The sequence below is a fragment of the Schistocerca serialis genome, chromosome 11, assembly GCF_023864345.2.
Source record: "Schistocerca serialis cubense isolate TAMUIC-IGC-003099 chromosome 11, iqSchSeri2.2, whole genome shotgun sequence".
Taxonomy (NCBI): Eukaryota; Metazoa; Arthropoda; class Insecta; order Orthoptera; family Acrididae; genus Schistocerca; species Schistocerca serialis.
The window spans coordinates 121,644,030-121,670,685 of NC_064648.1; the positions used below are offsets into that span (position 1 = coordinate 121,644,030).

General features: G+C 45.5%; 1 protein-coding gene and 1 pseudogene across 1 annotated transcript in view; both read right to left on the reverse strand.

The window, feature by feature from the left end:
* LOC126426523 (pleckstrin homology domain-containing family G member 5) overlaps positions 1 to 26,656 on the reverse strand; it is a 556,069-nt gene that overhangs the window by 165,466 nt on the left and 363,947 nt on the right. The window contains exons 11-12 of the mRNA XM_050088427.1: positions 14,020 to 14,169; positions 2,739 to 2,981 (exon numbers count right to left, since the gene is read on the reverse strand). Of these exons, the coding sequence (XP_049944384.1) occupies positions 2,739 to 2,981; positions 14,020 to 14,169 (393 nt within the window). The remainder of the gene's footprint in view (positions 1 to 2,738; positions 2,982 to 14,019; positions 14,170 to 26,656) is intronic.
* LOC126427529 (5S ribosomal RNA) lies at positions 1,403 to 1,520 on the reverse strand (annotated as a pseudogene).

Sequence of the window (26,656 nt, forward strand, 5' to 3'; positions counted from 1 at the left end):
CTGTCCAAAGCACAGTCATCAGACGTCCTCATTTTGCACTATTTCCTAAGAAAAACAGAATGTACACCCACACAACGAGCTGTTACATGTGTGGGTCATGCGGCAACAATAAATGAAAAATTTCGTAGACCATCTGGTGAAATGCCAGCCAGCCACTGTGACCGAGCGGTTCTAGGCGCTTCAGTCCGGAACCACGCGACCGCTGCGGTCACAGGTTCGAATCCTGCCTCGGCAATGGATGTGTTTGATGTCTTTAGGTTAGTTAGGTTTAAGTATTTCTAAGTTCTAGGGAACTGATGACCTCAGATGTTAAGTCCCATAGTGCTCAGAGCCATTTGAACCATTTGAATCTGGTGAAAAATGTCGTTCTTCAAATTTATTGAAGAACACAGAAGAAAATGGTCGATGCATTGCCACGCCTGGCATTGGGGAAAGTATTGACATGTGTTACTAGAGACACGCTGGAGAATGGGAAATGCTCAAAACTGTTTGTGTGAAAAATGAATAATAAATTTCATATACAGTCTGGTGTCCGCAGCTCGGGGTCTTGCGGTAGCATTCTCGCTTCCCGCACACTGGGTCGGGGGTTCGATTCCCGGCGGCGTCGGGGATTTTCCCTGCCTCGAGATGACTGGGTGTTGCTGTGTCGTCTTCATCATCACCACTCATCCCCATTACGGTCGGAGCAAGGCAATGGCAAACCACCTCTGCAAGAACCTTGCCTAGTATGGTGATGCGGGTTCTCTGCATCGTCCCCTACGCTCCTCGGGGTATCGTTCAAATGGCTCTGAGCACTATGGGACTTAACATCTGATGTTATCAGTCCCCTAGAACTTAGAACTACTTAAACCTAACTAACCTAAGGACATCACACATCTCCATGCCTGAGACAGGATTCGAACCTGCGACCATAGCAGTGGTGCGGTTCCAGACTGAAGCACCTAGAACAGCTCGGCCACACCGGCGACTCGGGCTATGGGACCTTATCATCATACAGTCTGTGCGGGTCACGTAAAATGAAAAAAATTGTAGACAATCTGGTGAAAAATGTCGTTCTTCAGATTTATTGAGGATGCGGAGTCTAAGCAGAAGATTGGTTGGTTGGATTGGAGAAGGGAGCAAACTACGTGGTCATCAGTCCCATAAGCAGAATGACTAGTATAATGCTGGTCATAAAACTGTAACATCAAGGACAGCACTCTCACTCCGCCTTCAGGCCACGAGTGGCCTACCCGTACCATCCGACCGCCATGTCATCCTCAGGGAGGATACAGATAGGAAGGGGCGTTGGGTTAGCACACCGCTCTCCCAGTCGTTATGATGGTATTCTTGACCGAAGCTGCTACCATTCGGTCGAGTAGCTCTTCAATTGGCATCACGAGGGTGAGTGGATGCCAAGAAATGGCAACAGCACTTGGTGGCCTGGATGGACACCCATCCAAATGCCGACCACGCCCGACAGCGCTTAACTTCGGTGATCTCACGGGAACCGGTGTAGCCACTGCGGCAAGGCCGTTGCCTCGCGGACAGCAAATAACAAAATTTTAGTACAAAGAATACCTGAAACGTCCTGGCAGATTAAAACTCTGTGCCGGACTGAGACTCGAACTCGGGACCTTTGCCTTTCGCGGGCAAGTGCTCTACCAACTGAGCTACCCAAGCACGACTCACGACCCGTCCTCACAGCTTTACTTCTGCCAGTACCTCGTCTCCTATCTTCCAAACTTTACAGAAGCTCTCCTGCGAACCTTGCAGAACTAGCACTCCTGAAAGAAAGGATATTGCGGAGACATGGCTTAGCCACAGCCTAGGGGATGTTTCCAGAATGAGATTTTCACTCTGCAGCGGAGTGTGCGCTGATATGAAACTTCCCGGCAGATTAAAACTGTGTGTCAGACCGAGACTCGAACTCGGGACCTTTGCCTTTCGGGGGCAAGTGCTCTACTAACTGAGCTACCCAAGCACGACTGACGCCCCGTCCTCACAGATTTACATCCGCCAGTACCTCGTCTCCTACCTTCCAAACTTTACAGAAGCTCTCCTGCCAACCTTGCACAACTAGCACTCCTGAAAGAAAGGCTATTGCGGAGACATGGCTTAGCCACAGCCTGGGGGACGTTTCCAGGAGTGCTAGTTCTGCGAGGTTGGCAGGAGAGCTTCTGTAAAGTTTGGAAGGTAGGAGACGAGGTATTGGCAGAAGTAAAGCTGTGATGACGGGGCGTGAGTCGTGCTTGGGTAGCTCAGTTGGTAGAGCACTTGCACGCAAAAGGCAAAGGTCCCGAGTTCGAGTCTCGGTCCGGCACACAGTTTTAATCTGCCAGGAAGTTTCATATCAGGGCACACTCCGCTGCAGAGTGAAAATCTCGGTCGTGCGGTAGCGTTCTTGCTTCCCACGCCCGGGTTCCCGGGTTCGATTCCCGGCGGGGTCAGGGATTTTCTCTGCCTCGTGATGGCTGGGTGTTGTGTGCTGTCCTTAGGTTAGTTAGGTTTAAGTCGTTCTAAGTTCTAGGGGACTGATGACCATAGATGTTAAGTCCCATAGTGCTCAGAGCCATTTGAACCATTTGAAGTGAAAATCTCATTCTGGGAACAAAATTTTAGTACAAAGAATACCTTATTTAATGTGTGTTCTATTTGGTGACACTAATAACAAGTGTGTTCTTTCTCAGTAGTTCCATGAACAAGGACCCGTAAGTTATATGACATCTGACTGGACTAGCCAGTGACGTAAGACTCACCCGGACGGTCCTGGGGTCGTTGCTGGAGAGGGTGAAGGCGTGCACGGCGGTGCGCCACTCGCTCAGGTAGACGACGGCGACGCCCAGGCCGGAGGGGAGCTCTGCCACGCGCAGCCGATCCACCAGGTAGGGCGGCCGCACCACCCGCAACGCCGCCCCCGCCCTGGAGGCCGAGCCGCGACGCCTCCCGGCCGGCTTGCACACCAGCAGCGCGTCCGTCACCAGCACGCACCGCACGTCCGTCTGCAGAGCCAGATAAGAAAAGTAAAAAACACTGTGTCCCACAGGGATCCATCTCGGGTCCAATACTGTCGAAAACTTCAGTACACTCGTCGCTCTCCAAAGAATGGTCCCTCGAAAGGCCTGTCCGACAATGTAATGTGCTGCGAATACATAGAAAGAAAGATCCCTTATCATTTAGCTACAATATAACAGGTCAACAAATGGAAACAGTTAATTCCATAAATTATCTGGGAGTACGCATTAGGAATGATTTAAAATGGAATGATCATATAAAGTTGGTCGTCGGTAAAGCAGATGCCAGACTGAGATTCATTGGAAGAATCCTAAGGAAAGTAGGTAATAGTACACTCGATCGCCCACTGCTCGAATACTGCTCAGCAGTGTGGGATCCGTACCAGATAGGGTTGATAGAAGAGATAGAGAAGATCCGACGGAGAGCAGCGTGCTTTGTTACAGGATCGTTTAGTAATTACGAAAGTGTTACGGAGATGATAGATAAATGCCAGTGGGAGGCTCTGCAGGAGAGATGCTCAGTAGCTCGGTACGGGCTTTTGTTGAAGTTTCGAGAATATACCTTCACCGAAGAGTCAAGCTTCTACGTATATTTCGCGAAGAAACCGTGAGGATAAAATCAGAGAGATTAGAGCCCACACAGAGGCATACCGACAATCCTTCTTTCCACGAACAATATGAGACTTGAATAGAAGGGAGAACCGATAGAGGTACTCAAGGTACCCTCCACCATGCACCGTCAGGTGGCTTGCAGAGTATGGATGTAGACGTAGATGTAGATGTACATGGTATGCAGAAAGCATGTACTGCATGACCATCTGCAGAGAGACATAAAAAAGTAAAAGAAAAACCAAAACTACTAATGCCCCACAGGGCTTCATCGAATGGCCGCTACCGACAGGGGATCTCAAGTTGTTTCCGTATTTCTAGATTTCCGGAAAGCTTTTGACACCGTTCCTCACAAGCGACTTCTAATCAAGCTGCGGGCCTATGGAGTATCGTCTCAGTTGTGCGACTGGATTCGTGATTTCCTGTCAGGAAGGTCGCAGTTCGTAGTAATAGACGGCAAATCATCGAGTAAAACTGAAGTGATATCAGGTGTTCCCCACGGAAGCGTCCTGGGACCTCTGCTGTTCCTGATCTATATAAATGACCTGGGTGACAATCTGAGCAGTTCTCTTACGTTGTTCGCAGACGAGCTGTAATTTACCATCTAGTAAGGTCATCCGAAGACCAGTATCAGTTGCAAAGCGATTTAGAAAAGATTGCTGTATGGTGTGGCAGGTGGCAGTTGACGCTAAATAACGAAAAGTGTGAGGTGATCCACATGAGTTCCAAAACAAATCCGTTGGAATTCGATTACTTGATAAATAGTACAATTCTCGAGGCTGTCAATTCAACTAAGTACCTGGGTGTTAAAATTACGAACAACTTCAGTTGGAAAGACCACATAGATAATATTGTGGGGAAGGCGAGACAAAGGTTGCGTTTCATTGGCAGGACACTTAGAAGATGCAATAAGTCCACTAAAGAGACAACTTACACTACAGTCGTTCGTCCTCTGTTAGAATACTGCTGTGCGGTATGGGATCCTTACCAGGTGGGATTAACGGAGGACATCGAGAGGGTGCAAAAAAGGGCAGCTCGTTTTGTATTATCACGTAGTAGGGGAGAGAGTGTGGCAGATATGATACGCGAGTTGGGATGGAAGTCATTAAAGCAAAGATGTTTGCCGTTGCGGCGAGATTTATTTACGAAATTTCAGTCACCGACTTTCTCTTCTGAATGCGAAAATATTATGTTGAGCCCAACCTACATAGGTAGGAATGATCGTCAAAATAAAATAAGATAAATCAGAGCTAGAACAGAAAGGTTTAGGTGTTCGTTTTTCCCGCACGCTGTTCGTGAGTGGAATGGTAGAGATATAGTATGATTGTGGTTCGACGAACCCTCTGCCAAGCACTTAAATGTGAATTGCAGAGTAGTCATGCCGATGTATATGTAGATGTCCACTACTATCGAAATCTTCAGTAGACTTGCTGTTCCTCTGTGAGTGGACCCATGAAACACCTGCCCAGGTACATACATCATACATGGAAAGCATGCACCACACGTCCATCTGCAGAGCGACATAAAAAAAAAGCTCACTGGTGTCCTACAGGGCTCCATCTCGGGTCCATCACTATTGTGTACTTCTGAGCAGTTGCTGTTCCTTTACCAGTGTTCCCATGAAACTCATGTCTGACAATGTACATGGTAAATGGAAAGCAAGTACTGCATATCCATCTGCAGAAAGACATAAAAAGTGAAATACTGGTGTTCTGTTGGGCCCCATCTTGGGCCCACCACTATCGATTACTTCTGAGCACTTGCCTTACCATTCCTCTACCTCCATCCCCGTGAAATCCCTGTCCATCAATGTACATGATACATGAAAAGCAGGCATCACATGACATCAAAAGTAAAGTACTGGTGCCCTGCAGGGCTCCATATTGGGTCTATCACTATCGAGTACTTCTGAGCATTTGCTGTTCCTGTACCAGGGGTCCAGTGAAAGGCCTGACAAGCAATGTACGTGGTACGTGGAAAGCACACACTATACATTCGCCTGCAGAATAACATAAAAACTGGAAAAAACAGTGGTGTCCCACAGGGCTCCATCTCAGACACACAATTATCAAGTAGTTCTGAGCATGTACTGTCAGAGCCTTTTGCAGAGGAATGTTTGAATAAAATCCTGTCGGTTTACAAATCACATCACTTCAAATAAAACATTTGAGTTTTTGGTACTAGTTCCACAATCTTTACCATCAGGAGTTCGAAATTACTGACTGCCAAGACTGACACAGTGTTCAGCTTATATTGATGAAACAGCAGCATCTGGAACCTTCCACAGAGGGATGAAGTGACGCCGTGAGCAGAAGGCAAAGTGGGCACCTCATGGCAACTCTATCCCACCACAGTACAGGAAGTAAGCTGTCCTGAAGACATGGTGGAACAGCTTCATGATTCCTAGTGGAAACCTTTGTGTGGAAAGATCCAGCCCGTCTTGTATTGGCGCCACCGTATTATATAATGGATGGTACTGTTGTGAGATGCCCACTGCTCTATCTATTGCAAACTTCTTCATGGGGTCCTTTGAGAAGCAAGCCCTGAACTCTCTAAGGATGTTCCTGATATGGCCTCATGGTGAAAACGCACTACAGCTGTTCATCGATCACATTAATTGTGCTCATCTCTACATTAAATTTACTTTCGAAATGAAGAGGCAAGCTTCTGTTCTTGGACATTTTATTTGAGCAAAAGACAGGAGGTGATTTAGCGTACAAGAAATCTATGCACACTAAATGGTACTTGAACGCCAATAATTTTAATTGCTGTGTACACAAGAAAGCCGTCCTGAACACTTTAATACACAGGACAAAGATTTTTTCTGAGGACAACCATCCACAGTCTGAGTTTCCGCACTTGAAGTTCATGTTTAGGGAAAATGGTTACACAACGGGAGAAAATGCACAACTTTTCTGGTGCTGCCGACGAAAGACGTCTTGCGAATCTGTGGAAGAGGCTAAGCCGGCTTTGTTTCTTGCATACTGTGGAGTAATTATTAGCAAGATAGGATGAGTGCTGAAGTGGCATGGACTGAGACCAGTGTTCGAGCTCACCTCCAACATACGAGATGTGTCACACCCAGTTAAAGACAACTTCGAGTTCCTAGAGTGTATGGTGTCCCCTGCGAATGTGGTAGCATCCACATAGGACAAACTATCCACACTCTGGCGAGCAATGTGCAGACCACTCATGACATACTAAACATCTGGAATTTGAGAAGCTGGCCGTGGCTGAACACTGCCTAGAAAGTAGGGATGAAGTCTAATCTGAAAAAAGGAGAGTTTTGGCCCCAAAATCGTAATATTTGTCTAATGTTGTGGAAGAAGTAGGTGAAATTAGAGTAAACTGAGACACACTTCGCAGGGCATGGGAGTAGGCTTTGGATATCGAGCAGATGGAGGCTTAATGCTTTTAGGGGGCGGAAGCATCAGTTTCAAGTTTGGTGTTGGCTCCGCATGCCACCTGATGACGGTTGTCCTGCGGTGGGATGGAGCTACTGTGAGCTGCCATCTTGCTTTCCATGCATGTGTCGCTTTCGCCGTCTCAAGAAGGTTCCAGAAGCGGCTATCACATCTGTGTGAACAGAACACTGGGCAGGCCAGTGGTTGTTGTTGGTGTTCCTACTCTGTGGCTGCCTGGTAGTAGACAGCTTCAGCCAACATGCAGTGACTGGAGCTCTTCCACTGACTGGCCCAACTGCTTGTTATGTGTTACGAAATCAATAATTTCATACAGCTGAAGATGTGATATTAAGATCCCAAAACAGATGATGGTTTGAATAAATAAATAGTACAGCTGAAGCGGATCTCTCTAAATTCATTACCTTAGTGATTTTAATTCCTGATGACGATGGCAAAGACATCTATCAAAAGTACAGCTTGTGAACTGATAAGATTTTATAACTTCTAAGCATTTGTTTTCCCTCTACCAGTGGCCCATGGTAAATGGAAAGGTGAAGTGTCTTTAACAGAGCCATGCCATATCCTGGCTGATCTGCAAACCCCAATGTGCATGTATTGCTACTACATACTGTCTGCAGAGTAAAATCAGAAAACACCAGTGTGCTGCATGACTCTATCGCAGGTCCTTACTGTCTGCAGCTTCTGAGCCACATCTGTCGCCAGCACGCACGGCATGACCAACTGCAGAACGGCATAAAAACTAGAAAACAATGGTGTCTGACCAGGCGCCGTCTCAGATCCACTACTGTCTGCAGCTGCTGTGCCATAGATGTCCCCAGCACGCACCATACTTCATGGTGTAATCACACCTAATGCATATTAAGAACCCTTCGTTAGAGTCCACGCAGGATACGGCGACTGATGTGCAGTGACTAATTTTCGTCCATCCAGCACAGTGCAGCGAACGTTATCATTAATCGGCTATGGCGGCAGCAAAACTACACCTGGGTTCGTGATCTTATCGATTGGACCCTAGACGACTGGAAAACCGTGGCCTCGTTAGATAAGTTCCGATTTCAATTGGTAAGAGGTGTTTATAGGGTTCGAGTGTGGTGCACGCCCCACCAAGCCATGGACCCAAGTCGTCAACAAGGCACTGTACAACTTGGTGGTACATCTACATCTACATCCATACTCCGCAAGCCACCTGACGGTGTGTGGTGGAGGGTACCTTGAGTACCTCTATCGGTTCTCCCTTCTATTCCATTCTCGTATTGTTCGTGGAAAGAAGGATTGTCGGTATGCCTCTGTGTGGGCTCTAATCTCTCTGATTTTATCCTCATGGTCTCTTCGCGAGATATACGTAGGAGGGAGCAATATACTGCTTGACTCTTCGGTGAAGGTATGTTCTCGAAACTTTGACAAAAGCCCGTACCGAGCTACTGAGCGTCTCTCATGCAGAGTCTTCCACTGGAGTTTATCTATCATCTCCGTAACGCTTTCGCGATTACTAAATGATCCTGTAACGAAGCGCGCTGCTCTCCGTTGGATCTTCTCTATATCTTCTATCAACCCTATCTGGTACGGATCCCACACTGCTGAGCAGTATTCAAGCAGTGGGCGAACAAGTGTACTGTAACCTACTTCCTTTGTTTTCGGATTGCATTTCCTTAGGATTCTTCCAATGAATCTCAGTCTGGCATCTGCTTTACCGACGATCAACATTATATGATCATTCCATTTTAAATCACTCCTAATGCGTACTCCCAGATAATTTATGGTATTAACTGCTTCCAGTTGCTGACCTGCTATTTTGTAGCTAAATGATAAAGGATCTATCTTTCTGTGTATTCGCAGCACATTACACTTGTCTACATTGAGATTCAATTGCCATTCCCTGCACCATGCGTCAATTCACTGCAGATCCTCCTGCAGTTCCATAACGGTGAGGGCTGTGTCTACATGGAATGGACTGGGTCCTCTGGTCCAACTGAAACGAGCATTGACTGGAAATGGTTACATTCACCTACTTGGAGACCATTCGCAGCAAACTTCACGGCCACACGGGATAGCCGTGCGGTCTTAGGGCGCCTTGCCACGGTTCGCGCAGCTTGCCACGGTTTGCGCAGGTCCCCCCCGTCGAAGGTTTGAGCCCTCCCTCAGGCGTGGGTGTGTGTGTTGTCCTTAGCGTAAGTTAGTTTAACTCAGGTTAAGTAGTCTGCAAGCCTAGGGACTGATGACGTCAGCAGTTTGGTCCCATATGAACTTACCACAAATTTCCAATTTCCAACTTCACGTACCCAAACAATGGTGAAATTTTTATAGATGACAAAGCGCCCTCACGGTTTGCAATTGGTTTGAAGAACATTGTGGACAGTTAGGGCAAATGGTTTGGCCACCCAGATCGCCCACAATGAATCTCAGTGAACGTCTGTGGGACATAATCGAGAGATCACTTCGCACACAATATCCTGCACGGGCCACATTTTCGTCATTATAGCCGACTATATAGAGGCAATATGGTTCAAATGGTTCAAAGCACTATGGGACAACTGAGGTCATCAGTCCCCTAGATTTAAACCTTACTAACCTAAGGACATCACACACTTCCATGCCCGAGGCAGTATTCGATCCTGCCACCGTAGCAGCAGCGCAGTTCCGGACTGAAGCGCCTAGAACCGCTCGGCCACAGGGGCCAGCTAGAGGCAGTGTGGCTCAATATTGTGCAGGGGACTTGGCAAGACTTCTGGAGTCTATGCCACGTCGAATTGCCGCACTTTGCCAAGCAAGAACAGGTCCAATACGTTGTTAGGAAGTATCCCATGACTTTCGTCACGCCAATGTATGCTCCAATGGCTGGCCATTGTGCTCGCCTAGATGTCATTCCGTAAAAGTTGTTTCTAGTTTGGGACAGCCTCCGATGAACCAATCGTCGACATGGGAATTTGTAACTAAGTAAGTACTCTTTCAACACTTTTTTTTTTTTTTTTTTTTTTGGTCATCAGTCTACTGACTGATTTGATGAGGCCCGCCACGAATTCCTTTCCTATGCTAACCTCTTCATCTCAGAGTAGCACTTGCAACCTACGTCCTAAATTATTTGCTTGACGTATTCCAATCTCTGTCTTCCTCTACAGTTTTTGCCCTCTACAGCTCCCTCTAGTACCATGGAAGTCATTCCCTCATGTCTTAGCAGATGTCCTATCATCCTGTCCCTTCTCCTTATCAGTGTTTTCCACATATTCCTTTCCTCTCCGATTCTGCGTAGAACCTCCTCATTCCTTACCTTATCAGTCCACCTAATTTTCAACATTCGTCTATAGCACCACATCTCAAATGCTTCGATTCTCTTCTGTTCCGGTTTTCCCACAGTCCATGTTTCACTACCATACAATGCTGTACTCCAGACGTACATCCTCAGAAATTTCTTCCTCAAATTAAGGCCGGTATTTGATATTAGTAGACTTCTCATGGCCAGAAATGCCTTTTTTGCCATAGCGAGTCTGCTTTTGATGTCCTCCTTGCTCTGTCCGTCATTGGTTATTTTACTGCCTAGGTAGCAGAATTCATTAACTTCATTGACTTCGTGACCATCAATCCTGATGTTAAGTTTCTCGCTGTTCTCATTTCTACTACTTCTCATTACCTTCGTCTTTCTCCGATTTACTCTCAAACGATACTGTGTACTCATTAGACTGTGCATTCCGTTCAGCAGATCATTTAATTCTTCTTCACTTTCACTCAGGATAGCAATGTCATCAGCGAATCGTATCATTGATATCCTTTCACCTTGTATTTTAATTCCACTCCTGAACCTTTCTTTTATTTCCGTCATTGCTTCCTCGATGTACGGATTGAAGAGTAGGGGCGAAAGGCTACAGCCTTGTCTTACACCCTTCTTAATACGAGCACTTCGTTCTTGATCGTCCACTCTTATTATTCCCTCTTGGTTGTTGTACATATTGTATATGACCCGTCTCTCCCTATAGCTTACCCCTACTTTTTTCAGAATCTCGAACAGCTTGCACCATTTTATTATATTGTCGAACGCTTTTTCCAGGTCGACAAATCCTATGAAAGTGTCTTGATTTTTCTTTAGCCTTGCTTCCATTATTAGCCGTAACGTCAGAATTGCCTCTCTCGTCCCTTTACTTTTTCTAAAGCCAAACTGATCGTCACCTAGCGCATTCTCAACTTTCTTTTCCATTCTTCTGTATATTATTCTTGTAAGCAGCTTCGATGCATGAGCTGTTAAGCTGACTGTGCGATAATTCTCCCACTTGTCAGCTCTTGCCGTCTTCGGAATTGTGTGGATGATGCTTTTCCGAAAGTTAGATGGTATATCGCCAGACTCATATATTCTACACACCAACGTGACTAGTCGTTTTGTTGCCACTTCCCCCAATGATTTTAGAAATTCTGATGGAATGTTATGTATCCCTTCTGCCTTATTTGACCGTAAGTCCTCCAAAGCTCTTTTAAATTCCGATTCTAATAGTGGATCACCTATCTCTTCTAAATCGACTCTTGTTTCTTCTTCTATCACATCAGACAAATCTTCACCCTCATAGAGGCTTTCAATGTATTCTTTCCACCTCTCTGCTCTCTCCTCTGCATTTAACAGTGGAATTCCCGTTGCACTCTTAATGTTACCACCGTTGCTTTTAATGTCACCAAAGGTTGTTTTGACTTTCCTGTATGCTGAGTCTGTCCTTCCGACAATCATACCTTTTCGATGTCTTCACATTTTTCCCGCAGCCATTTCGTTTTAGCTTCCCTGCACTTCCTATTTATTTCATTCCTCAACGATTTGTTTTTTTGTATTCCTGATTTTCCCAGAACATATTTGTACTTCCTCCTTTCGTCAATCAACTGAAGTATTTCTTCTGTTACCCATGGTTTCTTTGCAGCTACCTTCTTTGTAACTATGTTTTCCTTCCCAACTTCTGTGATGGCCCTTTTTAGAGATGTCCATGCCTCTTCAACTGTACTGCCTACTGCGCTATTCCTTATTGCTGTATCTATAGCGTTAGAGAACTTCAAACGTATCTCGTCATTCCTTAGTACTTCCGTATCCCACTTCTTTGCGTATTGATTCTTCCTGACTAATGTCTTGAACTTCAGCCTACTCTTCATCACTACTATATTGTGATCTGAGTCTATATCTGCTCCTGGGTACGCCTTACAGTCCAGTATCTGATTTCGGAAACTCTGTCTGACCATGATGTAATCTAATTGAAATCTTCCCGTATCTCCCGGCCTTTTCCAAGTATACCTCCTCCTCTTGTGATTCTTGAACAGGGTATTCGCTATTACTAGCTGAAACTTGTTACAGAGCTCAATTAGTCTTTCTCCTCTTTCATTCCTTGTCCCAAGCCCATATTCTCCTGTAACCTTTTCTTCTACTCCTTCCCCTACAACTACATTCCAGTCGCCCATGACTATTAGAATTTCGTCCCCCTTTACATACTGCATTACCCGTTCAATATCCTCATACACTTTCTCTATCTGTTCATCTTCAGCTTACGACGTCGGCATGTATACCTGAACTATCGTTGTCGGTGTTGGTCTGCTGTCGATTCTGATTAGAACAACCCGGTCACTGAACTGTTCACAGTAACACACCCTCTGCCCCACCTTCCTATTCATAACGAATCCTACACCTGTTATACCATTTTCTGCTGCTGTTGATATTACCCGATACTCATCTGACCAGAAATCCTTGTCTTCCGTCCACTTCACTTCACTGACCCCTACTATATCTAGATTGAGCCTTTGCATTTCCCTTTTCAGATTTTCTAGTTTCCCTACCACGTTCAAGCTTCTGACATTCCACACCCCGACTCGTAGAACGTTATCCTTTCGTTGATTATTGAATCTTTTTGTCATGGTAACCTCCCCCTTGGCAGTCCCCTCCCGGAGATCCGAATGGGGGACTATTCCGGAATCTTTTGCCAATGGAGGGATCATCATGACACTTATTCCTGTGGATACACGTTACGTGTCTTTAATGCAGTGGTTTCCATCGCCTTCTGCATTCTCATGTCGTTGATCATTGCTGATTCTTCCGCCTTTAGGGTCAATTTCCCACCCCTAGGACAAGAGAGTGCCCTGAACCTCTCTCCGCTCCTCTGCCCTCTTTGACGAGCCCGTTGGCAGAATGAGGCTGACTTCTTACGACGGAAGTCTTTGGCCGCCAATGCTGATTATTTACCAAAATTTAGGCAGTGGCAGGGATCGAACACGGGACCGAAGACGTTTTTGATTATGAATCAAAGTCGCTACCCCTAGAGCACGTGTTTGCAAAACCTAACATGTTATGGAAATTTGTAATACTCGCATGAAGTGAGAACTTACCTTAGAGCAGAGGGTCTCAAAACGATACCGTACGTGACTGCGAGACAACACGGTATCCTGGCTCACTCAAGTGATTATGTGTAGCTCAGAGAGTTTCAATGACTCCTTTGTGCAATTTCTGTATGAGTACTGTATGGATTCAGAAATCCATGCCATAACGCATGCACTGGCCATTATGCCCGTCCTTCATCTACCACATTCTCCAGCCATGTGCCACGAGTAAAATTCGACATCAAATTAGATGAGGGCTTAAGCACAGTAGCCACTTTGTGGGTCGCCAAGTGGTGGTAGGTTGTGTCCCCCACAGCAGTGACAGACCTTAGCGCCGGCCAGAGTGGCCGTGCGGTTCTAGGCGCTACAGTCTGGAACTACGTGACCGCTACGGTCGCAGGTTCGAATCCTCCCTCGGGCATGGATGTGTGCAATGTCCTCAGGTTAGTTAGGTTTACATAGTTCTAAGTTCTAGGGGACTGGTGACCTCAGAAGGTAAGTCCCATAGTGCTCAGAGCCATTTGAACCATTTGAGCAGACCGTAGCGTTGTTGGATGACTACATGGTCACGCACCACTGACAACCCCTAGCACTTTATCAGTGTAACTGTGCTGCGCCCGGTGTACGCAGCACAAGTCAAAACACGACAAACATGGGGCACCCACCTTGGAGGCAGCGCCCTCGCGCAGTTTGAGGTCGGACTCGAGAAGCAGCTGCCTGGATTGTGAGACGTGGCAACCAGGCATGGGTCCCGTCAGGTCCAGCTGCGAGTGCACGCGCACCAGCCGCTCCAGCTCTTCGTCCTTGACCGCCTCCTACAAAAATACACCACATTAACAATCCTTTCCAATCCTCCTCCAACTCTCCTGTTGTTACTTTCATTTATCCAATTTTTCTATCCCACTGAACACCACTTACAACCACACACACACACACACACACACACACACACACACACACACATACAAATGCATCGCACAACACAATAAAACACACACCACATTAAACAGTTCTCTCCAAACTTCTCCAACTCTCCTTCCATTACTTTCGTTTCTAATTTTTGTATCCCACTGAAAACCACCTACAGGCACACACACACACACACACACACAACCCACTCCAACTTCAATTTTCTTACTCTCAGTTCTATGCCTGTAAAATGTCATTGGACAACTCTTGCAACCACACACACATATGCCGCCACCATTAACTTAATGGCACAACATGAAACGCAGTAAATACACTACTGGCCATTAAAATTGCTACACCAAGAAGAAATGCAGATGATAAACGGGTATTCATTGAACAAATATATATACTAGAACTGACATGTGATTACATTTTCACGCAATTTGGGTGCATAGATACTGAGAAATCAGAACCCAGAACAACCACCTCTGGCCGTAATAACGGCCTTAATACGCCTGGGCATTGAGTCAAACAGAGCTTGGATGGCGTGTACAGGTACAGCTGCCCATGTGGCTTCAACACGATACCACAGTTCATCGAGAGTAGTGACTGGCGTATTGTGACGAGCCAGTTGCTCGGCCACCATTCACCAGACGTTTTCAATTGGTGAGAGATCTGGAGAATGTACTGGCCACGGCAGCAGTCGAACATTTTCTGTATCCAGAAAGGTCCGTACAGGACCTGCAACATGTGGTCGTGCATTATCCTGCTGAAATGTATGGTTTCGCAGGGATCGAATGAAGGGTAGACCCACGGGTCGTAACACATCTGAAATGTAACGTCCACTGTTCAAAGTGCCGTCAGTCCGAACAAGATGATGATGGCGATGACGAATACACGCTTCCAATATGCGTTCACCGCGAGGTCGCCAAACACGGATGCGACCATCATGATGCTGTAAACAGAACCTAGATTGATCCGAAAAAATGACGTTTTTCCATTCGTGCACCCAGGTTCGTCGTCGAGTACACCATCGCATGCTGCTGCAAACGTCTTCGAACTGTTCGAGAAGATGGTCGTTGTCTTGTGAACGTCCCTATCTGTTGACTCAGGGATCGAGACGTGGCTGCACGATCCGTTACAGCCGTGCGGGTAAGATGCCTGTCATCTCGGCTGCTAGTCATACGAGGCCGTTGGGATCCAGCACGGTGTTCCGTATTACCCTCCTGAACCCACCGATTCCATATTCTGCTAACAGTCGTTGGATCTCGACCAACGCGAGCAGCAATGTCGCGATACTATAAACCGCAATCGCGATAGGGTACAATCCGACCTTTATCAAAGTCGGAAACGTGATGGTATGCATTTCCCCTTCCTTACACGAGGCATCACAACAACGTTTCACCAGGCAACGCCGGTCAACTTCTGTTTGTGTATGAGAAATCGGTTGTAAACTTTCTTCATGTCAGCACGTTGTAGGTGTCACCACCTGCGCCAACCTTGTGTGAATGCTCTGAAAAGCTAATATTTTGCATATCACAGCATCTTCTTCCTGTCGGTTGAATTTCGCGTCTGTAGCACGTCACCTTCGTGGTGTAGCAATTTTAATGGCCTGTAGTGTATCAATGAAAGATTTGATGTACAAACACTCATGAAAGCATGAAAAGTTGATAAAAGGTTACAGGAATAAGGTCTGCATTTCAGAATAAGCGACTATGAACTTCGTGAGTTCTACAGGGTGGGTCAAAAAGGACTTTACAACTTTGGAATTGTACAGAGTATTTCCATAAGAGTATGCAAAAATGTAACAGGACATAGAGATTGCTCCATTGAACAATTTGAGACAGGGAATTTGGGGTCCGGAAACACAGCTTACAGACATATGGAAGAAAGTTGTCTACTGCTTTGCCTAGCATTATTGCTTTCCAGATTATTTACAACTAACATCCATACAAGTTTACACATACTGTGCTGTTTATTCGCATGTACATTCTTTATTTCCTGCAAGGAAATAAGGAGTTGCTAGGAATTCATGATGCAGGTTTTGTTTACTTTACTTATCCACAAGGTGGCTCTGTTGTATCGTATTTACATTGTCGCATGACAGAACATGCTATGAATCAACGATATATGCATTCCTTACTCAATGCTAATCAAAGATGTACAGTACAATACGATGGAGGAGCACTGCTACAGTATCGCCTGGTCGCTGGATCGGAAGACGAGGTCGTATTCCATGGCCCGCGAAGTCACCTGATCTTAATCCCCTTGATTATTTCCTATGGGGATCTACACTCCTGGAAATTGAAATAAGAACACCGTGAATTCATTGTCCCAGGAAGGGGAAACTTTATTGACACATTCCTGGGGTCAGATACATCACATGATCACACTGACAGAACCACAGGCACATAGACACAGGCAACAGAGCATGCACAATGTCGGCACTAGTACAGTGTATATCCACCTTTCGCAGCAATGCAGGCTGCTATTCTCCCATGGAGACGATCGTAGAGATGCTGGATGTAGTCCTGTGGAACGGCTTGCCATGCCATTTCCACCTGGCGCCTCAGTTGGACCAGCGTTCGTGCTGGACGTGCAGACCGCGTGAGACGACGCTTCATCCAGTCCCAAACATGCTCAATGAGGGACAGATCCGGAGATCTTGCTGGCCAGGGTAGTTGACTTACACCTTCTAGAGCACGTTGGGTGGCACGGGATACATGCGGACGTGCATTGTCCTGTTGGAACAGCAAGTTCCCTTGCCGGTCTAGGAATGGTAGAACGATGGGTTCGATGACGGTTTGGATGTACCGTGCACTATTCAGTGTCCCCTCGACGATCACCAGTGGTGTACGGCCAGTGTAGGAGATCGCTCCCCACACCATGATGCCGGGTGTTGGCCCTGTGTGCCTCGGTCGTATGCAGTCCTGATTGTGGCGCTCACCTGCACGGCGCCAAACACGCGTACGACCATCATTGGCACCAAGGCAGAAGCGACTCTTATCGCTGAAGACGACACGTCTCCATTCGTCCCTCCATTCACGCCTGTCGCGACACCACTGGAGGCGGGCTGCACGATGTTGGGGCGTGAGCGGAAGACGGCCTAACGGTGTGCGGGACCGTAGCCCAGCTTCATGGAGACGGTTGCGAATGGTCCTCGCCGATACCCCAGGAGCAACAGTGTCCCTAATTTGCTGGGAAGTGGCGGTGCGGTCCCCTACGGCACTGCGTAGGATCCTACGGTCTTGGCGTGCATCCGTGCGTCGCTGCGGTCCGGTCGCAGGTCGACGGGCACGTGCACCTTCCGCCGACCACTGGCGACAACATCGATGTACTGTGGAGACCTCACGCCCCACGTGTTGAGCAATTCGGCGGTACGTCCACCAGGCCTCCCGCATGCCCACTATACGCCCTCGCTCAAAGTCCGTCAACTGCACATATGGTTCACGTCCACGCTGTCGCGGCATGCTACCAGTGTTAAAGACTGCGATGGAGCTCCGTATGCCACGGCAAACTGGCTGACACTGACGGCGGCGGTGCACAAATGCTGCGCAGCTAGCGCCATTCGACGGCCAACACCGCGGTTCCTGGTGTGTCCGCTGTGCCGTGCGTGTGATCATTGCTTGTACAGCCCTCTCGCAGTGTCCGGAGCAAGTATGGTGGGTCTGACACACCGGTGTCAATGTGTTCTTTTTTCCATTTCCAGGAGTGTATAAAGTTACTTGTGTACGAGACCCAACTGGATTTGGAAACGCAATTAGCTGTCACAAATGTAGCTACCTGTGATGTGATTCGATGTACACCAGGGACATTTGTCAGAGTGCGTCAGCATCTTGTTCACCGACATCATGCTTGCTTTGAGGTAGATTGCCGTCAGCTTCAGCGTATTTTGCAAGATACGGCACAAATGGTACATTCATTATGTCAATGATGGTATTTATAGTTAACTAATGTAAATAAAAAAGTACACAGTAATGTGATTTTATTCCCATTACCACCTTAAACTGGCCTCTCCGATCCCAGGTTCCCTACCTCAAATTGTTCAATGCAGCGTCCGCTGAAATCGTTAAATTTTTGCACGCTCTTACGGGAACACCCGGTATAGAAATTTATTAACAGAACTTACGGAATCGGTAGATGTTTCATTTTGTAGCTAACAACCTCAAGTTTGATTCACGTAGTGCACTATTACCCCATTCCGCCACCAGGAGCGCCAGCGTAGTGTGCAGATAAAATGGCTACTTTCACTGCTGTGGACTGTGTCCACCTTGCTCCCCAGACTTGACACCACTGTATTTCTTTCTCGGGGGTTTCATTAAAGACCGTGAGTATGTTCCTCCCTTGCCAAACAATTCAGTCGATCTGAAAAAAAAGGATATACGGTGCCATCGCACAAGTTAGGCCAGATTTGCGGCAACGAGTGTGGCAAGAAATTGATTACCAGTGGGATGTCCGCCACATCACAAACGGTAGTCACATCGAACCAAAATTAAGCTCGAGATTTTTATGTGAAACTTGAGGTGGTTTGCTAGGAAATGACACATCTACTGGATCTTAAGTTATCTCAATCAATTTATACACTGAAGCGCCAAAGAAACTGGTATGGGCATGCGTATTCAAATACAGATATGGAAACATGTAGAATACAGTGCTGCGGTCGGCAACGCCTGTATAAGACAAGAAGCGTCAGGAGCATTTGTTAGATCGGTTACTGCTGCTACATTGGCTGGTTATCAAGAGTTAAGTGAGTTTGGGAGTGGTTTTAAGTCGGCGCACGAGCTACGGGGTACAGCATCTCCTAGGTAGCGATGAAGTGGGGATTTTCACGAGCGTACTGTGAATATCAGGAATCCGGTAAAACATCAAATCTCCGACATCGCTGCGGCCAGAGAAAGACCCAGCAAGAACGGAACTAATGACGACTGAAGAGAATCGTTCAACGCGGCAGAAGTGCAAAACTTCTCCAAATTGCTGCGGATTTCAATGCTGGGCCATCAACAAGTGTCAGCTTGCCAACTATTCACCGAAACATCAGCGATATGGGCTTTCAGAGCTGAAGGTGCACTCGTGTGCCGTTGATGACTGTTGGACACGAAGCTTTACGCCTCGCCTGGGCCCTTCAACACCAACACGGGACGTGTTGACTGGAAACATGTTGCCTGGTCGTATGAGTCTCGCTTCAAATTGTATCAAGTGGATGGACGTGTACGGGTATGGAGAAAACATCATGAATCTTAGATCCTGCATGTCAGCAGGGGTTCAAGCTGGTGAAGGCTCTGTAATAGTGTGGGGCATGTGCAGTTAAAGTGATATGGGACTGCTGATACGTCTAGATACGAGTCTGATAGGTGACATATACACTCCTGGAAATTGAAATAAGAACACCGTGAATTCATTGTCCCAGGAAGGGGAAACTTTATTGACACATTCCTGGGGTCAGATACATCACATGATCACACTGACAGAACCACAGGCACATAGACACAGGCAACAGAGCATGCACAATGTCGGCACTAGTACAGTGTATATCCACCTTTCGCAGCAATGCAGGCTGCTATTCTCCCATGAAGACGATCGTAGAGATGCTGGATGTAGTCCTGTGGAACGGATTGCCATGCCATTTCCACCTGGCACCTCAGTTGGACCAGCGTTCGTGCTGGACGTGCAGACCGCGTGAGACGACGCTTCATCCAGTCCCAAACATGCTCAATGGGGGACAGATCCGGAGATCTTGCTGGCCAGGGTAGTTGACTTACACCTTCTAGAGCACGTTGGGTGGCACGGGATACATGCGGACGTGCATTGTCCTGTTGGAACAGCAAGTTCCCTTGCCGGTCTAGGAATGGTAGAACGATGGGTTCGATGACGGTTTGGATGTACCGTGCACTATTCAGTGTCCCCTCGACGATCACCAGTGGTGTACGGCCAGTGTAGGAGATCGCTCCCCACACCATGATGCCGGGTGTTGGCCCTGTGTGCCTCGGTCGTATGCAGTCCTGATTGTGGCGCTCACCTGCACGGCGCCAAACACGCATACGACCATCATTGGCACCAAGGCAGAAGCGACTCTTATCGCTGAAGACGACACGTCTCCATTCGTCCCTCCATTCACGCCTGTCGCGACACCACTGGAGGCGGGCTGCACGATGTTGGGGCGTGAGCGGAAGACGGCCTAACGGTGTGCGGGACCGTAGCCCAGCTTCATGGAGACGGTTGCGAATGGTCCTCGCCGATACCCCAGGAGCAACAGTGTCCCTAATTTGCTGGGAAGTGGCGGTGCGGTCCCCTACGGCACTGCGTAGGATCCTACGGTCTTGGCGTGCATCCGTGCGTCGCTGCGGTCCGGTCGCAGGTCGACGGGCACGTGCACCTTCCGCCGACCACTGGCGACAACATCGATGTACTGTGGAGACCTCACGCCCCACGTGTTGAGCAATTCGGCGGTACGTCCACCAGGCCTCCCGCATGCCCACTATACGCCCTCGCTCAAAGTCCGTCAACTGCACATATGGTTCACGTCCACGCTGTCGCGGCATGCTACCAGTGTTAAAGACTGCGATGGAGCTCCGTATGCCACGGCAAACTGGCTGACACTGACGGCGGCGGTGCACAAATGCTGCGCAGCTAGCGCCATTCGACGGCCAACACCGCGGTTCCTGGTGTGTCCGCTGTGCCGTGCGTGTGATCATTGCTTGTACAGCCCTCTCGCAGTGTCCGGAGCAAGTATGGTGGGTCTGACAAACCGGTGTCAATGTGTTCTTTTTTCCATTTTCAGGAGTGTATGTATGCATCCTGTCTGACCACCTGCATCCATTCATGTCCATTGTGCATTCCGACGGACTTTGGCAATTCCAGCAGGACAATGCGACACCGCACACGTCTAGAATTGCTACATAGTGGCTCCAGGAACACTCTTCTGAATTTAAACACTTCCGCTGGCCAGCAAACTCCGCAGACATGAAACATTATTGAGCATATCTGGGATGCCTTGCACATGCTGTTCAGAAGAGATCTTCACCACCTCGTACCCTTACGGATTTACGGACAGCCCTGCAGGATTCGTGGTGTCAGTTCCCTCCAGCACTACTTCAGACATTAGTCGAGCACATGTCACGTCGTGTTGTGGCATTACTGCATGCTCGCGGGGGTCCTACACGATATTAGGCAGCTGTACCAGTTTCTTTGGCTATTCAGTGTATATCATCCCAAAGTTGTAAAGTCCTTTTTGACTCATTCTGTTTTATTATTATTATTTATTTTATGGCCTTCATTGGGCCACTGTAGTCAAAAATACAAAATTCTAAACAAGTTGGTACACATGGATACAATTTGGTTCAACAATAACTTAATATATTTAGGTAATATAATTATTAGAGGCTATTCTTATATGAAAGGTGTTTTGCTCTTCTGTCTGCCCAATATTTCTTCATTCTTTCAGATATTCTCTTTCTTTCTTCATCTGAGACAACTCTTCCTGTACTCCTTTTATTGATTTTCATTTGTAGTCTGGTTTGCGGGTCTTGCAGTATTCTGGTTTCCTCTGTCTTTTTTTTTAGGTCATCTACTGTAATTTGAAGTTCTTTTATATCTTCCTTAATTTCTGTGATCCATTTAATGTCGCTCTTGCTATTCCACAATTTTTGTATTACTTTTTTACTAATTCTGTTTTCTGGAGTTCTCATCAGATGTCCAAAGAATGAGATGCGTTTCTTCCTGATTGTGCTCATGACTGGTTCTATTTTCTTATATACTGTTTCATTTGATGCTATTCTCCAGTGTCCATTTATTTTATACTGTTTATTTATACATGTCCTAATTAGTCTTCTTTCTATTTTTAGTATTCTGTCAATTTCTGCTGTATTAGTTGTTTTGAAGATAGTTTCAGCTGCATACGTTATTTCTGGTTGTGTAACTGTTTTATAGTGTTTTAATTTTGCATCTATAGATAGGCTTTTTTTGTTGTATGTAGTTTTGGTAATGTAATTTGCATAGTTCAGTTTTTTATTCTATTTTGCCATGATGGCTTCTCATTTAGATTGTATGTTATTATTTCGCCTAAATATTTAAATTTATTAACAATTTTTATTTCCTGTTCTCCTATTGTAATTTTGTTTGCAAGTGGTGGATCAGTTAGCATAATCTCCGTTTTTTCAAATGATATTCTAAGGCCTACTTTCTCTGCTATTTCTTGTAGTGATTTCACTTGTTTGCCTGGCTTCTTGAACGGTGTTGGCTAGGAGAGCAAGATCATCAGCGAATCCCAAGCAGTTTAAGCTAATATCATCGTTTGCACTTCCAATTCTTATCCGCTTTGGATTGTCCTTGTACCATTCTCTCATTATGTATTCCAGTGCACAGTTGAAAAGTAATGGTGATAGGCAGTGACCTTGTCTTAAGCCTGTTTTTATGAGAAATGGTTCCGAAATTTCTCCTCTAAACGTCACTTTTGATTTGGTGTTGGTTAGAGTGAGTTGTATTATTTTAATTAGTTTTGGATGGAGTCCTAGATTTCTTACAATTTTTAATACTGAAGGTCTGTGGAGACAGTCATATGCCTTCTTAAAATCTACAAATGTTATTGCCAGAGGTTTGTTCCGTTTCTTGTAGTATGCCATAATCAATTTTAAACTAATTATCTGCTCTGCACAGCTTCTCCATGGTCTGAAACCTCTGTATTATAATTGGAGTTACGAACGATGGTAGTCGAGTTTAGGCTTACTCTACGCACCTACGTCACTAATTCTCCGACAACCGATGGGCGTTCGGCAGTATTTTTAGCGCTCTGCTCTAAATGTCGTAGCCGGTTCTAGAGGACTGTTCGAAACTAGCCGTCGGCGTTGACATGTGACGTAATGGCTACTATGACGTCGCGTTCTGGTGCATATTTTGAATTGAATTTCTGCGTCGCCTTCTCGTTGGTTTATACAGAAAGTAATTTGTTAATCTTTGCGCTGGATTTGTAACTTCTTTTCAGCTATTATTGCCATCGCGAAATATGGAGGCAATTGTGGGGCCAAGTTCTGCTCCTGATTTTGAAGCTGTGGAGAACAGTAGGAACGGGGAACAACATATTCCTCACGTTCGCTTCACTATTGTGAAATGAGCTTATGAATCGGGCGTACCGACGAATGTCATCAGTTTTGCCAGACAATACAATTTAAATGCTCGCTATTGTAAGTGTAGTGTTTGTCGCTAGTAGATGACATTGGGCAAAGTTTGAGGAAACACACGGGTAATTTGTATATGTGACGCTGTGCAAAAGATCTTGTGTGGTGGTTCGCAGAAGGACGTGGTATGTGAAATCAAGACTTCCTACGAATAGTATTTTTTTACTTTTTCATTTTTTTTGTTTATGATCTATTTGGCTTGTTGCTCATGAGACAGAATCTGTTATAGACTGGCATTCGTTTTGCTGGGAAATTTGTTCGGATTTTGTTAAGAGAAGGGGAAAAATTGTTGGTGGGCTGGGGCTATTATACAAATTCAAAAATCGCAATTGCAAAAAAGAAAAAAAGAAAGAAAGTGATAGGGGGGGGGGGGCAGTTGTTTTAGGAAATCACTCTTCTCCAAACATAATTTTTAAGGTGATCGAAGATAGGAGAACTTGTACAATGTTTCACTTGGTACAAATAATAGAGATGGGTCAATCATGTCAGATGGATGGGCTACTTGTAAGGGATTAGACGAAATTGGGGTCATGTATTTGGCTGTGAATCATTCCGTTGAACTTAGGAACAAAAAAACAGGGGCATGTACAATACAGCTGAAGGGATATGGGAGGCGGGCAATAAAAAGTATTACTGGGCGAGAGAAAAGGAAAATTGCAGCACTACAGAGCCATTTAGATGAGCATGTGTGGAGGAAGGATGTCCCACAAAACCAGTGCTTGTTTGAGGTATTTTTGGAAGGTGTGGCGAGGATGGAGGTGCCAAAGAAAGAGAGTTTAGTTGCTGCTTTGGAATGGAGGTACATTTTTTTTTATTATTTTAATTTTTGCAATTAGTTTTATTTCATTAATTTTGTTATACCTTTGGTTTTGAATTATTGGGATTTTTTTTAATAGTTCACACATAGACTTGATTTCTTGGATATCAACCTATTAGGGATATTAGTCTCTATTGATAAGTTGTGGTGCGTACCCTAATACTGTAATTTTCATTTCTACACTAGTTTTTTTTCTAACACTGGCGTCCTGTGTAGTGGTTCTTGCATTATGTGCTGATGTTGGCAATTGTTGGTGTTGGTGTTAGCGAATTTGTAAATAGCAATTGAGTACATGTCGAGGAGGAGGTGGAGTGAAAAGAGAGATGTATTTTTTGGAATTACTGAAGAAGATCCGAATTTCCGAGAGAGTGGTTGGCTCGTGAGTCAATAGAGAAGCTTAAAAATGTCACTATAATGGGCGGGTTTAGCCAGAGGTGTAGGTTAGGATGGAATATGACGATATGGACACGAGTTGGCAAAGTCAACGAATCTTACAGTGGGAAAGGCGTCTGTGCTGACACACTAATGTGTAACATAAACTGCGGCCTGGGTTAGGTTGTTATGCAACACTTTGCTGTGTGTAAGCGAAGCAAGCAAAGCTGATAGCAAATAAGAATTCTGGGGAGACACACTGATCCATAGCATAGACTTACAGTGGAAAATCCATAGCACAGACTTACAGTGGAAAAGGTGTGTGTGGTGACATCTAGCCTGAAGCATAACCTGAGGTCTAGGTTAGATGGTATGCAACACTTTGGTTGTGGGTTAGCAAAGTCAAAAACCTGACACCGGATAAGATTTCTGTGATGTCACACTGTGGCATGGGCCGAGATCGAGGTTAGGTCGGAATGCAACACTTTGGCTGTGAGTTCGTGAAGCCACGAATGTGATAGTTGAGAAGCTTTCTGTGGTTACACACTGGTTTGTGTCATAGCCCGAGTTCTAGGTTAGACTGGAAAAGCAACAGTTCGGTTGTGAATTGGCGAAACCAAAGAATGTGGAAAAGCTTGCTGGGGTGACACAATGATCTGTAGCATAGACCGAGTTCTAGCTAGGTTAGGTTGGAATGCGACAGTTTGGCTGTGAGGTACCAAAGCCAAAGAATCGGACAGCAGATACGATTTGGTTAAGGGGCTCCGGAAAGGTTCAAAATCATGAAAAGTTCAATTTTTGCTTTTTTGCGTTTTCTGAATCTGCAGACTATTACCTTTTAATAGATATATAATTTATTCAATTCCGAAGACTACAACTATTTTTAAATTTTTTTTGAAATGTGTTCTACATGGGCGTGACCCACTGTGGCGCTGTTAAACTGCTGTCAAATGGTGTTATTATTAACGTCCGTGTTCATCAGGTACATTTTAGTGATGTGAGATAAAGTATGTGTTGTGGCTAACCTGTGATGGTTCAATATATATCGCTGGTGTGATTGTCGATTGTTTCATGTTTATTTACTCTGTCGTTATCTCGAAAATATTTGTAATTAATTCTGTTTCTTGAGTCTCTGTTTTGTTGAAGTATAATAATGAGTAAAAGTAAAGTTATTAGAAGTCCTCTGAAGGCTTTTAAGAAAAGGAGAAATGTTGGAAAGCCAAAGGTATGTGTTATTACTGTAAACAATAAAGACGATAACCAAGTGAGTGAACCTAACCTCTCAAGTACACCTGCCCATAGCAGTCAAAGTGGGAAAGAAAATACTTCACAGAAGAAGCTTGGTTCAGTGAGTGAAAACTATGAATGTTTTATGGGCGAATCGGATGTGAATGAAATATTTGATATGTCGGTTCTCAAAGGAATTTTTTCAAACTGTGTAAGATGTATTCATTGTAGTGAAGTTGGTCTGGAACTCTGCATAATAAAACACATAGGACTTGCTAGTGAAATACAACTGAAATGTGATAAGTGTTCATACATGACCACCTTTTGGAACAGTGTTGCAGTAACTGCAACTGAAGAAAATGGTAGCAAAATCTACGAACACAACAACGAGCGATGCTTGCTTTAGACAAGGAACGCCTTCAGGCTGCAGACAGGGCTGTAAAGAGTCTAGAAATACAAGCGAGAGTAAACAGGAGGAGGAACAAGAGGAAGCTGGAGGAGGAGTTTGCAGAGGATGAAGATAATCCATCCTATGGACCTGGAATGCACTAAAAAGTTAATCCAATCTTTGTCGCTCGATTCCCAAAACTTTTATTTTCTCATACTAATTACATGTTTTCTAAGGATCTTCCAAACATATTTGTTTCAAACTTTCAGTAAATGTTACACAGTACCTTCTGCATAATTTTACACAGCCTTTTTCAAAAAAACTGTATATTTTTGAATATATAAATAAAAAATTGCAAAAAAAATGTTGTGAATTTTCATTACAATTGAAAAAAAATCATCTTTAATAACTGAACTAAA